The 15142-nt window shown below is 43.8% G+C and overlaps 1 protein-coding gene across 3 annotated transcripts in view; it reads left to right on the top strand.

Moving 5' to 3' along the window:
- ATP7A (ATPase copper transporting alpha) overlaps positions 1–15142 on the top strand; it is a 60515-nt gene that overhangs the window by 33805 nt on the left and 11568 nt on the right. For all 3 annotated transcript variants that reach the window (XR_016443787.1, XM_090059660.1, XM_090059661.1), the window contains exons 3-11: positions 674–1163; positions 2179–2907; positions 6537–6758; positions 8836–8999; positions 10284–10445; positions 12034–12110; positions 12328–12553; positions 12917–13150; positions 14799–14890. Coding sequence is in view for 2 of the 3 variants with exons in the window: in XM_090059660.1 (XP_089915786.1) it covers positions 674–1163; positions 2179–2907; positions 6537–6758; positions 8836–8999; positions 10284–10445; positions 12034–12110; positions 12328–12553; positions 12917–13150; positions 14799–14890 (2396 nt within the window). In the remaining variant the exon portion in view is untranslated. The remainder of the gene's footprint in view (positions 1–673; positions 1164–2178; positions 2908–6536; positions 6759–8835; positions 9000–10283; positions 10446–12033; positions 12111–12327; positions 12554–12916; positions 13151–14798; positions 14891–15142) is intronic.

Raw genomic sequence — 15142 nt, 5'->3', positions numbered from 1 at the left:
AGATTTAGCTACAGTGGTTAGTCCAGTTCAGGCAAGTGTGTTTTGAGAGTTTGAATATGTATTGTGAAAGGTATTGAGATACTGTGTGAAACCAGGTCTTCTCTTACACATGAAGTTGTTCTGTTGGCATCATACATTTACATACCAAATGGCAGCACCTCTACCAAATTACCCTAATCCCTAATACTTTTTGGTATTACTGAACGCTCTTTGGAACCTTCTTATTGATTAACACTTAACACTCTACTCTCTGTGCGTACCTTATTTTGTGCTGTGGGTCAGCCCTCAGGTCTGCTTTGCTTAATGCTCTTTGTAAACCCTTTTTATGAGTTGTATATGCATTGATCGGCACTTATATTAATTAATAGTCTAGCAAGGTCTACAGTGCTAAATGAGGGATTCCAAAATTAGCAGACTACTTTTGTGATGGAGTCTCCCACATACAGCCGTGTTCTCACACAGATCAACTTAAATTAATTTATGGTTTTCGTAGGTACAGTTTTGCACTTCCTCTTCAGAGCTAGAACTGAAGGGCAAAATGATAGGGGAAATGCGTCACTATAATAGCTAAAAACCATTTGATGTATTAAACTAATCTTTTAGGTGGCGTTAGTTTCAATTTTTGAATAATGCATTTTGCTAAGTTGCTTTTTTTTTTTTTTTTCTCTGAAAGGTATCTCTCAAGGGAAAGAATGCAGCTATTATGTATGACCCCAAAGTACAGACGCCAAAATCTCTGCAGGAAATTATAGATGACATGGGATTTGATGCCACTCTAGCCAATTCCAACCCAGAACCTGTTTTACCTGACACTACTTTTCTTACCATACCTCCTCAATCAACTCTAACACCTGAACAAATCCGTAACACTCTGATGACGAACAAGGGTATTCTAGATGTTAAAATTTCCTTTGATCAAAAAACTGCAGTTGTGACATTTGTGTCTTCCATTATAAATGGTGCCCAGATTCTCCAAATGGTTCCAGGCCTAGATTTAAATATTGCAGTGCCTGGGAAAATGCCAGGGACTGCTGAGGATTTGAATTGGTCCCAAACAAGTGATGTTGTACTAAGGCTGAAGGTAGAAGGGATGACTTGTCACTCTTGTAGCAGCACCATTGAAGGGAAGATTGGCAAACTACAAGGTGTTCAGCGGATTAAAGGTAATGCCTTATTTTCATGTTATATGTAGAGTGTAAAGTGACAGCCAGTATCTCTAATAGCACCACAGATGTGCTTAAACTGTAGGGGGTAGATGGCTCAGTAGGATAGTTCACCTGGGTAGTGATGAAATCTCAGTGCCATATGTGATGTAGACCAGAAATGGAAAAGAGAGTTGGCTTTACTCTTAGTTTTTAAGGGTGGCTGGGACCCTAATCATCCCTTCCCCCCAGTAAAGACTTGGTCCCATTAGTAAACCAGTTTACAGGCTGTTGCGATCTGTTATAGTCTCCACAGAAAGTGTCAGGGCTGGAATCACAAGGATGTTACAGTCAATATTGAGTTTTGGTGGCAATGTGGCATGGAAAAAAGTGACAGTATTTAACAATGCTATTTCTATCATATGAATGCTAAAATTCAGTAGTTGCTTTATAATTTGATGGGAACCGAAGTACTAGTAGTCTGGGACATTGATTTAAATCACAGAACTGTCTTAATACTGGCTACCGGAATACCAGTAGAACCTCTTTCCTTCAAACCTAAAATTAAAATGAACCCTTCTTTTTCAGTTCAACTAAAGGCATCCAAATAATGGTTTATGTGAGGCTGTATCTTAATGGAGTAGATGGAGGCCATTAAGTGGCAATAATGTATGTTACTGCCAGTCACATAAATACAATGACTTGAGTATCTGATATGAGTATATTTAGCATTCATGGGAGAAATAAGCAATGTACTGCCAGACCTAGCATGAGCATTCTGGGAAGGTAGCAGTAAATGAGGCAGCAAGAGATTCTGACTTGTTGCAGTTCTTAGAAAATAGAAAGTAGAAAAACGATACAATTTCCAAAGACAACCTAGGAGCCCAAATCTCACTGGAAGTCAGTGGCTTTTAAGGCATTAAAGTATTTCTTGAGAGTTATATCACTCCTGGGACTGTCTGTGGGCGGTGGTTTTTTAAATGGAATATTAGGAGCAGGAGCAATGCACACTAAAATTATTACGTTTAACTTTTAGTCTCCCTGGACAATCAGGAAGCCATTGTTGTGCATCAGCCTCACCTGATTACAGCAGAGGAAATAAAAAACCAAATTGAAGCTGCTGGTTTCACAGCATCTATCAAAAAACAGCCCAAACCCCTCAAGTTGGGAGCTATTGATGTGGAACGTTTGAAGAATACCCACACTAAAAGCTCAGAGGGAATGCTGCAAAAAAGTCCAAAGCATATGAATGACTTAAAGACCATTGTTTTCAGAGTCAATGGCATGCACTGCAATTCATGTGTTTCAAACATTCAGAGCACCATATCCGCACTCCCATCTGTAGCAAGCATAGTAATTTCCTTGGAAAAGAAATCTGCTCTGGTAAAGTACAACCCAAACTTAATTCATGTGGATGCATTAAGAAGAGCCATAGAAGCAGTGTCACCAGAGACATTTAAAGTCAGGCTTCCTGATGAATATGAAAATGTAGAGCTTCTCAACACACAGGCATCTCCAGTGAAGTCCCCTTTAAATAGAAACAAACGGCCCCTTACACAAGTTACTGTGATAAATATTGAGGGAATGACTTGTAATTCTTGTAGGGAGTCCATTGAGGGAGTCATTTCCCAAAAGCCAGGTGTCAAATCAATACACATCTCCCTTGTGAATCATAATGGGACAATAGAATATGACCCTCTGCTAACCAGCCCAGAAGATTTAATATCTTCCATCGAGGACATGGGATTTGATGCTTCATTACCAGGTAATGTCATACTGAGTTTTTTTGTATTGACTCTGTAAATTAATTCACCTCTGCTTAGGACTTTTTCCTGTTTAGAATTAAGCAGCATTATAGGGTATGCTCTCCGCCTGCCGAGAGAAGTTTTATCTGTGAGAGTACCAGTGGGATGGCTAAAGAACAATTCCCTTTTTTCCACTGGATTCATGAATGATGATTAAAATGTGAAATAAAACATTTGATTTACTGGATATAAGTGTAAGTTAATTACCTTATTCCAAGGTAAGTTTGTTTTGCTTTCTGTCCTTAATACGGTAGATAGTGAGGTTCTAAACAGTCTTCCAAATGCAGATGTTGAAGTCATGCAAACACCTAGGTACTGTGGGTGTCACTCTAGAAGTAAACAGGAAAAAGGAAGAGGTGGGAGAGAGTAAGTGGGAGTAATTGATGGAAAGGTAGGAAAAGGTAAGTGGGAGTAGTTGATGGAATTAGGAGAAGGAATAAGAGGCTGAATATCAGCCAACAGAAATGTTTGTCAAGGGATGTTTGGGAAGCCCCATTGCTTCCAAGATTAGATAAAACACAGACAAACACATTGTAGGAAACATTTCTTCTCCATAAATAGAGAAGACTAGGGGGCATCTTTCTTGGCTTACTTCAGGCTGATCAAGAACAACTTCTCCTTTTGCACTCTGGAAGGAACTGTTACGGGGGGAATTATTTGTGGCATTGCAAGAGGCGCTCTAAACCCCTAGTTCCACTGTAGACTGTAATAACAACAAAACTTCAGTGTGCAAGACCAAACTGCCATACCCAGGTCTTTGCAGGCTTGGGTCCTTGTCCTGTTTTATGTTTCATCATGCTTATTTAACATATTTAACAATTTCTTTGCCTCCATTTTCCTGAGCAGGGACCAGAACAGCCACCCCCGCCTCTGGCCCCACTTAAACCTCAGGGGAGGGGCACCTAGGCCAAGGGTTAGTGAGGAACTGGTTAGGGAACTTCTGGAGGGACTGGATGTATTCAAATCAGCTGGTCCAGATGATCTGCACCCTAGAGTACTGAGGGAATTAGCTCCGGTCATTGCGGGACCCCGGCACGGCTTTACGAGCGCTCGCGGTGCTCTGGTATGTTGCCAGAGGACTGGAAGAGGGCCAACGTGATTCCCATCTTCAAAGAGGGGAGGAAGGAGGACCCAGGAAACTATAGGCCAGTTAGTCTTACCTCAATCCTGGGCAAGCTTTTTGAGAGAATTATCCTGGCGTATGTCCACTAGGGGCCAGCAGGGGAGATTATACTTGGTGGCAACCAACACGGGTTTATTAGAGGCAGGTCCTGTCAAACCAATCTGGTGACCTTCTACAACCAGGAAACCACATCCTTAGATGCAGGGGTAGCAGTGGACATAGTCTTCCTGGATTTTCGGAAGGCCATTGACACTGTCTCTCACCCCATTCTCATTAAGAAACTGGGGGACTGTGGTGTCGACACCTACACAGTCAAATGGGTCACCAACTGGCTGGAGGGCTGCACCCAGAGAGTGGTAGTGGATGGGTCATTTTCAAGGGATGTGGGCAGTGGGGTCACCCAGGGCTCAGTCCTCAGGCCTGTACCGTTCAACATCTTCCTCAGTGACTTGGACAAGGAGGTAAAAAGCACCCTGTTCAAATTCGCAGATGACACTAAGATGTGGGGGGATGTAGGCACACTAGAAGGGAGGAATAGGCTGCAATTAGACCTAGACAGGTTACAGGGGTGGGCGGATGAGAACAGGATGGGTTTCAACACTGACAAGTGCAAGGTACTGCACCTGGGGAGGAAGAAACAGCAGCGTACCTACAGGCTGGAGAACTCCCTTCTCGTCAGTGCAGAGGCAGAAAAGGATCTTGGAGTCATTGTTGATGCCAAGATGAACATGGGCCGGCAGTGTGGAGATGCAATCAGGAAGACCAACCGTGCCTTGTCATGCATCCACAGATGCAAGCAGCTCCAAGGAGGTGATCCTCCCCCTCGATGCGGCACTGATCAGGCTGCAGCTAGAGTACTGTGTCCAGTTCTGGGCACTGCACTTCAAGAGGGATGTGGACAACATGGAGAGGGTCCAGAGGAGGGGCACTCGCATGATCAGGGGCAGCAGGGCAGGCCCTATGAGGAGAGGCTACGGGACCTGAACCTGTTCAGCCTCCACAAGAGAAGGCTGAGGGGGGATCTAGTGGCCTGTTACAAACTAGTCAGGGGGGACCAGCAGGCACTGGGGGAGTCCCTGTTCCCCCGAGCACTACTAGGAGTGACCAGGAATAACGGTCACAAGCTGGCAGAGGGTAGGTTCAGATTAGACATCAGGAGGCACTACTTCACATTCAGGGTGGCTAGGATCTGGAACCAACTTCCAAGAGAAGTGGTGCTGGCTCCTACCCTGGGGGTCTTTAAGAGGAGGTTAGATGAACACCTTGCTGGGGTCCTTTGACCCCAGTACTCTTTCCTGCCATGGCAGGAGGTCGGTCTAGGTGATCTGCTCAGGTCCCTGCCGACCCTATTAACTATGAAACTATGCTATAGTCACTGTCTCTCTCCAAGTTCCCCATTGAAGGGTTTCCTGCCCCAAAAACATTTTGCTCTTTTTAGGAATCCTTTCTCTACATACAACAGGATTTTCCTCAGTCCATAACCTAATTTGTTATTCTCTGTAGCACAGAAAAATTAAGTTATCCCATTGCCAGGAGACAAGAAGTCCCAATGCCAAGTCTACATTTGCCACTGACTTAATTTTGACCAGCCTCCTAACTTCAGTTCTCTTTCACCACTTGTAAAAGTAGGTTAGTAATTGCAAACTACCCCTTGATGTGGCTTAAGGGTAGTTAATTTTTATGCAGTACTTGGAACAAGTAAAATGCTAAATTTGTCCTTCCACGTCTCAGCTATGTCACATGCTGATTCACGTCTGGTTTAGAAAGAAACAGTTTATATACACAGAAGAAAGCGGATACTAAATCCATTTCACACTAACGTTAACAGTCATGTGCTTCTGTTATGTAATAGCAGCATGTGAGCTAAGGAGAGATTTACCTAATGAGTTTTGAGTGCAATAAGGCTTCAGCATTTGATTTAGAGTGAGGCTTCTTTCTGTATATATTGCTGCTGCATTAGAAGCTTACTGAGAAAAACATGTACCCCTCTATAAAAGTGGGATGGGCTTGTTGTTTTTGTATTGTGTACTGTAGATTTATTAGTATAATCTGTATTATATTGCCATCTAGAAACCCTGTCCAAAACCATAATAGTGAAAATAGCCCGAACCCTGAAAAGCCCAGAGTCTATGTAATAGGGCCAGTACAAGAGTAAACTGGCCAGAGGCAGTGGGGGAAGGCTGGAAGGACCAGGTTACATAATGAACAGAGTTGAGGGAGAAGCCAGGGTCCTAGGTCATTTGCAACCTGACTGATCTGTCGATTCTATTGCAGAGGTAGGTTTTAAAGAGCCTTTTGACTGAATTACAAAGGACAAATGGGCAATTGCCTGTCGTGGTAAATGCAGTTCTTCTCAGTCCAGAATACTGCATAGCAATACATACTTTCCCATTCTGTGGTATCAGGTTTATAGATTATTTGGGTGACTGTTAATAAATGCATTACTTTTGATATTTCCCCCCCCAGAAAAAACAGAACCATTGGTCTTAATAAAGCAGCCATCCCTGGAATTGCCATTAGAGTCTCAGGCTAATGTGCACCACAGAAGTGAGCCTTACACCAAAGTGTCACCAGTTTATGGCAAAAAACAAGCAGCAACAACGCCATCAAAGTGTTACATCCAAGTCACTGGCATGACGTGTGCTTCCTGTGTAGCAAACATTGAAAGAAATCTGAGGAGAGAAGATGGTAAGATTCACTTCAGAGCAACCTGTTACATTTCTAAACATCAGCCCTGGATGTGTCTAGGCTTTGTGATGATATTTTAAAATGAAACGAAGGAGAAAACCACAGTAGATTTTTCAGTGAGTTACAGTGGACATCCCATTGCTTCTTCACAGGGCATAAAGTATGTGGGGCTTTACATAATGACTATCTAGTTTTTGCTGTTCCTTGGTATGTTTGGTAGATACTACATCATTGCCAAGGTGGGAGGTGTAGTACTTAGAGGATTATGCAAATTGCAAACTCAGCTGTTTCAGATTCAGAGATGAGAACAAGGTGTTGTAGGCTGCTGATACAAACTGCAAGGGAGGGTATAACATAAGGATGAAGCTTTTCACTCATTTTTGTGCTTTGAGACTGCAGCCTATAAAACTTTGTCCATGTATCCTTATGTCTAAACCCACTCTGCCTGTCCCCACTGTAGCATGACATGAATTAGGTATGCACAAGATTGCCTGTGTGCACTTCAGAGGGTCTTTTGCCTGAAAAAACTAGAAACATGAGCCTTTATTGCTTGAATTCAAGGTCTGGGTCTGGTAGGTTGGAGGCTGTTTCTGGTCTAACCACCAGACGGGGACAGATGGTATACACTAACCTAATGCCTTTATTAAGATTAGATGTTCTGAGACTGGCTAGTCTTCCAAAAAAATATTTCATACCAAGGGACTAAGCTTTGTTTTTCTCATAATACTTTTTCTTAATCTAATGTAGGCTAATTTAACAGTACTTAAGATGCACTAAAATGGGTGGGCAACACCTGGCATGGTGCCAGAGTGGTGCACACAAAGGCATGTTTCTTGGCATGCATGCCTCGAGGTGGACAGACTGGGCCTGTGCTGCCACAAAAAGGATTGGGCCCCTAACAGCTCCCTTGTTGTTTGCCCCTGGCATGCCAACATCTTGCAAGTCAAGGTTGTGGGTATTTTGGCACTCTGCCCAAAAAACATTGCTGACCCCTGTACTAAAACACTGCACTATGGGCATTGACGACATGTAGGGGGGGAGTGTGGGGGAACACGTGCCCCCTCCCCCCCAGATTTGTGCCAACAGCAGGGTGCGGGGCTGCAGCCTGGCCAGAGCCAGGGCCCAACAGCAGTAGGAGTGGCAGCAGCAGCTCAATTTCTGCACCTGTGGCAGGGCGCGTGGGGCTGCAGCCCAGCCGGACCCAACAGTTGGCAGCAGCAGGCACAGTAGCGGTGCGGAGTTCTGCCCCCAACAGTGGTTAGCACTTATGCATCACCTATGACTATGGATAATTTAGCCCGATTTATTCTTAAGGTCTGTAGTGTGACAGGTCTGTACAATTCCGTCATTCCACTGCTTCCATGTGTATTCAGTCAGCCTCTTTCTGGATGAAAAGGCCAACTGAGGAGCAGGAAAAAACTTAAGGGTATTTGTGAAAAGGACATTCTGAAAGAAAAAACTCAGGGCATCCTCAAGCCCCTTTCATATATCATACACTGTAATTTAAAAGTAATCCAGTTGTAATCAGTCAAGTCTCCTTATTCTCCAGATCTGTCTGCCACATCTCCTCTGGGATCCTCTCAGTAACAATGTGCTTTACACTGCGGGTCAGCAGTGTTTTGGGCCAGAGTGCCAGAAGCACCCCAACTTTGACTTGCAAGATGCTGGCATGCCACAGGCGGATGGTGTGGGAGCTGCAAGGGCCTCAATCCTTGTTGTGGCAGCACAGCCCCAGCCCCTTTCCTGCCATCTGCCCCAAGGCATACGTGCCAAGCAAAATGCCTTCACATGCCGTACACTGGCGCTAATGCTGGGGGTTGCCTACCCCTGCTCTACATATTTGTTTTTGTAGAGCTTATTGTTGGTTTAACCTTTTTGTTTATTTGGGCATTGTCTTCTAAAAAAAACTTGTAGTACTAGGTCTAGGACACCTATTTCACAGCATCAGTGAGCATAGTTAATTGCTGTTCTTCTTTCACATAGTCATACTGGCTTCCTAAACCAAGGCTCTTGTTTGCACATTGTACAAATAATGTTTTTGTAATTAATGCTGCCCTTTCTGCTTATCTCTTTCCAGGAGTACATTCTGTGCTTGTTGCCCTCATGGCAGGGAAGGCAGAAGTGAGGTATAACCCGGATGTCACCCAGCCATCTGTTATAGCAGAACTAATCCGAGAACTGGGATTTGGAGCTACGGTTATGGAAAACTGTGATGATGGAGATGGAATTCTAGAGCTTGTTGTAAGCATCATTTAAAATAAACAAGCTAGTATCAATCACTTACTGCTATCGAATGTGCCTATGCTTTCCTTAACTAAAAGAAAGGTATTTGCAAGAGAAAGAGTACACATAGCTATTTAGAAGTTGGATAAGGTAACATCTCAGTGCCAGCAAGCTCGAGGTTGCCCATCTACATACCTGCTGTAATGGCCAGAGTACCTGAACACCTCACCAGCTTTAATGAATTTATTTTTTTGAGAACCCTCTAATGTAAGGAAACAAAATTTCACAGATGAACTAAGGCCCTAAGTGTTTGAGTGACTTCCTCAAATTCATACAGCGTACCAGGAGTGTGAACCTGGGTCATCTGTCTCAACTTCCCTCCTTATGCGGGATCTTGCTTGCTGTGTATTTCCTCTTTGTTACCAGTTTCAGCTTTGCTGGTAGACATTCTCTCGCAGAGCCATGGGGCAAAATATGCATGTGACCATGCTCCGAGCGGAGCATGAGAACGATGTTGCAAGAGACTGGAAATGCATGTTAACAAAAGAATTAAGCTGTTTCCCCAAGCGCTATCCAATGTTATAGAATCAGCAACTGGAAAACAAATGGCTCTTTCCCCGCTCTGATCACTTTGCTACAGCATTCTTGGAATCACTGAAATCAGCAATAGTTAAAGAGTTTAAGCTGTGCATTTCAGTATGAATATCTCTTTCTACACAACTCTCCCTGTCAGTGGAAAGCTCTGCACAGAGGGGTGGGAGAGAAATCCAGACAAATCCATGCTAAATAGCAACAAATTTTTCAAATACGCTACAGGTGTACCTTTTGCCAGAATATTCAAGTCATGCCTTGTAATGAACATATTAGAATCATCAGGGCTGCTGCCATCTGAAATGTTGGGTTCCAGTCTCTTCAGTCTTTAAAATGTATATATTGTCTGTGGATGGGGAAAAAACAGCATTCCAAATTTTTCAGCATCCAGCATAAGTGTGCAGTTTATGCATCTTTGCTAGAGTCTTAGGCTTTACTGCTGATTTTATGTGGAGGCAATATCAAACTGTAAGGTAGGTATTACCAATGATAACTAACTGTATGATTAATATACAAAGTATGCATGGATCAAGCGTCTGTGCCACCTGCTGGTCAGAGAGAGATTTTCCACAAGTTCCTCTGGTTACACATACAGCAGTGATAACTCCAAGACAATCTTTTTTTTTTCCTGATTTCAGAACAATAAAAAGATATTCACAAGCCTTTTAAAAAAAGAAACAACTATAACAGGCAAGTATTTGTATTTCACAGGTGAGAGGAATGACATGTGCCTCATGTGTCCACAAAATAGAATCCACCCTCATGAAGACTAAAGGCATATTATATAGCTCAGTAGCTCTTGCAACCAACAAAGCCCACATTAAGTATGATCCTGAAATTATTGGTCCTCGGGACATTATACGAAGGATAGAGGTAAGTTCACATGTGTTAACTTTCATCATGTCACTGATCATAGAATACATGTAGACTTTTCTCTGTTCCTGCCTTGTTCTGAAGCCCAAAACCTTTTTATCTATAATATTCTGGGAGGGAGGGGTATCAAGGCTAGAATTTTGTCTGTCTTCTCTTCCACCCACCACTTCCTCACCCAGTAAAGAGGATTCAGGCTTTTTGACTGTAAGAGAAGCTCTATACCAGGACTGTCCAACTTGTAAGTGGCTAGGGGCCTTGCACTTTGTCGGCTGCACCAGCCACACACCCCATGGGCCGCACCGATGCCTGGATGCCTATTCCCACTGCACTGCGTGCTTGTGTGGGCACCCTCTTCTCCCCCCACTAAAATGACCCTGCATGGATGCTCCCCTCTCTCCGTCCACTGCTGCAACAACTCTGTGTGGGCACTTTTCCCTCACACTCCCACTATGATCCAGCATGGGTGCGCTCCCCTCAACACTGCACTGCATGCTGTGCAACCCTGGCCTCGCCCTAAACAACCTGCACTGTGACATGCTGTGCCATGACATACTGCCCCCTGGGCTGGGCTCAGAACAGGGAAGCCAGAGGAGGGAGAGGAGCCTAGAGACGCCTGGGAACCTTGTGGGCCACCAGTTATACCACTGAATAACTGAAGCAGGGCTATGGGGTGATTTGGTCTGTGCCTTGCAAGAGTGGGGCTGGGAAAACTGAATTATAGTAGAGTCCAAAGCGTGGCTGATGGGACTGAATAGATGCAGGAGGAGTGCATGGACTGTGTCTGTTGTGATATAGAAGAACCTCACAAATGCTTATCTGTGGGAGTCTGTGCTCCTGTACCTCATGATGAACCTCTTTGCAAAGCCTGATTCAAGTTATTGCATTAGAAGAATTGATGTCTGAGCTAGATATCTATCTTGAGCTACTTTGGGCATGGAGAGAGAAAGGTTATCTTGTGCAGACTGAATGTGTGACCAGCCCCTCCAAATAACCTGCAAATGTCCCTGTGCATCCTGAAGTGTCTTTAAAGTATCATATTAGGTTGTCTACTTCTTTGTGCTCCCCTTCTCCACACCAGTTGATTGGGGAAAACAACTTCTTTGTAAGGAAGCTTTCTGTTAACATATGGTCATGATATACATTTTCAACATAAAATGTCACAGGTGGTGGTTACTTCCGTGTAAAGGGGCAGAGGTGGACAATCTGCAACATGGGTTCCTCTGTGTGATAAACAGCAGATTGGAGAGGGGACGAGCAGCACAGTGGCTGTTAGGACAGGGAGTAGAAGGCAGACTCTCAGATCAGACAGGAAGCACAGGGCAGGGAGCAGAAACCAAAGGAGAAACTTTAGGGAACACTGTATAAAAAGCAGAAAACTGAGTAGCGGATCAGGGGAAAGGGATTGGAGGGGACTTGGGAGGGTACAGGCCTAAATTGTAGTACACTGCCAAAAAAGGTTAGCCCCAACTGATTTAGGGCATTTTCTTTGTTTGTAGGACTTGTAATTGACTGTGAAGGTAAAATGCTATCTCTTGCAATAGTAATCCCATGTCAGATAAGATTAAATATTTGCACCCTTTTTTCTTAGGATTTAGGCTTTAACACATCTCTGGTGAAGAAGGATAGATCTGCTAGCCATCTAGACCACAAACAGGAAATAAGGCAGTAAGTGTCCCTGAACACATTTAAATCTTATTTAAGCATTATTCCAATTGTTCTTATTAAAGGCTTTCTTTTCTTCCTTGTTTAATCAGTAGCAGAATTTTCAGGTTTTTGTTCTTGTTGCAGACACCTTAGCCAAAACATTACCTGTATTACACTGAATCACCGAGTAACCTAGAGAACAAAGATGATTTTCATTCTTTTTTTTCCCTTCTCTAAGATGGAAACGATCTTTTCTCTTGAGCCTGACTTTCTGTGTTCCCGTCATGGGGTTGATGATTTATATGATGATTGTAGACAGTCATCTCTCAGATGCTCACCAGCGTCACAACGTGAGCGATGAGGAAATAGAGGCTTATCACTCTTCTATGTTCCTGGAGCGTCAAGTCTTACCTGGATTGTCTGTTATGAATTTACTCTCTTTTTTACTGTGTGTCCCTGTACAGGTAAGAAAAACAGGGTTACTATCAGTGTGTTGGGGTTAAACATTAACAGGTTGTTTTTGCAAAATAAAAAGCATTAAAGAAATTATACACAATAGTGTCACTTTAATGAACACTGATTCAGAATGCTATTAAATATGTTAGAGCTGATTCTGCATTCAGTAAAGTTAATAGAGTTCTGACCTTAATGAGACCCCTTCATGTTAATTAAAATACTTTTTTTTAAACCTTGATGTTTAATTTTAAAAAAGGAGGTCTGGAAAAAACCTTACACTAAATCATTGCCAAGAAAGTAGCTTTCAAGTAAGAAAGTTGGTCTGAGTCTATTTTTTGTGTAAGTTTTAACTGTTGTTGCTGCCATTACAGATATTTGGAGCATGGTACTTCTATATTCAAGCCTACAAAGCACTAAAACACAAAACTGCAAACATGGATGTGTTAATAGTTTTAGCGACCACCATTGCGTTCACCTACTCCTTTGTTATTCTCCTTGTCGCCATGGCTGAAAAAGCAAAAGTGAATCCAGTGACCTTCTTTGACACACCTCCAATGCTACTTGTGTTCATATCACTGGGCCGGTGGCTGGAACACATAGCAAAGGTAACGCAGAATAAAAGTGACCGTTTATGTAGTTGGTGTGATAAAAATTAGGTCAGTGCAAAGCTTTGGTAGCTGATTCGATTTGGAAAAGCTTCAGAAAAGATTTGGCCACTTCAGAAATTCAGCCATAGACTAAACAGGCAGATGACACAACTGACTGAAGCTAGTAAGTCTTTTGGGGTTGGGGAGGGGGGTTGGGTCTGGAACAAACTGCCCAACCAGGGCGGGGAGCGTGTTACTTGGGGCGGTGGGGCACAGGATGCAGGCATGGCAGCACTGGGAGCAGGGCCTCTGCCCTGCTGCCACTTGCCCAGCCAGGGTGGGGTGAGGCAGGATGAGGGCACGGCTCACTTCAGTAAAAGGGAACACGAGGCAGCAGGGCATAGCCCCTGCTCCCAGCGCTGCTGCGCCTGCATCCCACACATGCCACACCAGCTGGCAAGCGGTGGCAGGGCAGAGGCTCTGCTTCCAGTGCTGGAAGTGGGGGCTATGGCCTGTTGCTGGCTGAAGTGAACTGCACCTGCATTGTGCCTCTCCTACCCCCACACCATCTGGGCAAGTGGCAGCAGGATATAGTCCCTGTGGATCTCCCCACCAGAGTAGAGGCAGGCACAGCTGGAGAAGTAGCCCCCGTGGCCACCTGGCTCAGCCCCATCCCCATCCCCCACCAGGCCCAGCCTCCCAGCATTTTTTTTTAAAAAAGCTCTGCACTCACCAGTTGCAGCAGCTCCCAAACAGCATGCGGTGCCCTACCGAGCCACACTGCACCCGTGCCGTGGTGCAGCTGCCATGCGGGTGCCGGGAGGGAGGGGCAATCCCCGCTGCCCCATGCTGAGTTGGGGGCTCAGTCACGAGTGCCCAGAGGCTACAGTCACCTCTGCTGCAGCCGGTGAGTGCGGCTTTGTTTTTAAGTGCCGGGACTAGGCTGGGGTTGGGGCCAGGCAGGGCAGCCATCAGGGCTTTTTCCACAGCTCCCCCCACCCAGGGAGAGGCAGGCACAGCTGGCGGAGCTGCAAGAGAACCTGGAGCCATCTGGCTGTGCCTGCCTCTCCCGGGCTGATCTAAATCACTGAATCTCTCCAAATCAGTGCCAAATCTTCCAAAGCCGATTCAGCTGAATCAATTCAGGACAATGATCCAAATCTCCGAACTGAATCACTGTCCTTTGAATCAGCGGAATCAGAATCAAATACTTCCCTATTTGCACAGGCCTAATAAAAATGACTGCAAAGTATTTGAGATAGGTTATGCTGGAAAACATAGAAAGATGAACCTTGTAGCTGTGTACAGAAGTATTTAGCAAGTAAAACTGTGTCTTGTCAACAAACAGAACCAAAACTGAGCATTGTATTACTAGAAATCTTTATATTCTGCATTGTCACATCCAGTAGTTGCACCACACACTCCAGATATAGTTTCAGAATGTACATTTTTAAAAGAATATTTTGATCCCATTTATTTAATTTTGTAGCAAACAGATGTTCAATAATTTTAAAAATTCTTTACAGATGTATCAAATGTGCCTATTCTAATTTGTTTCCAATAAAGTTTGTTTCTAAAAGCTAATTACATCATGTGCATTTGCCATTAAGCCTGTGATTATTTTTTTTAAACATGGGTAGAGAAATATGTCAATTCATGTTTTTAGGGTAAAACATCAGAAGCCCTTTCAAAACTTATCTCATTACAAGCTACAGAAGCAACTGTTGTTACCTTGAGCCCAGACAACGTTCTCTTAAGGTATTTTGCTTTCTTTATTTGTCTTGAAGTTTCATCATACTGTATAAATTCAAAACAGATAGCTTGTTCAGCTATAGTTTGCCAACTGTAACATTACAACACAGTAAAATCAATACCATTTTAATTTACTATATTGGAACCTTACTAAGGTAAACTGATGTGGGAGAAAATAAGTGGGTTTTCTGAACTGAAAGTGCAAACAAATATTGATGAACCAGGGTCACTGTGTCACAACACATCCTCAGTTCATCA

Source organism: Crocodylus siamensis, chromosome 8 (genome assembly GCF_052110815.1).
Source record: "Crocodylus siamensis isolate JL-2025a chromosome 8, ASM5211081v1, whole genome shotgun sequence".
NCBI lineage: Eukaryota > Metazoa > Chordata > Crocodylia > Crocodylidae > Crocodylus > Crocodylus siamensis.
Note: the sequence above shows the minus strand (reverse complement) of the source record. Positions and strands in the feature narration are given on the sequence as shown.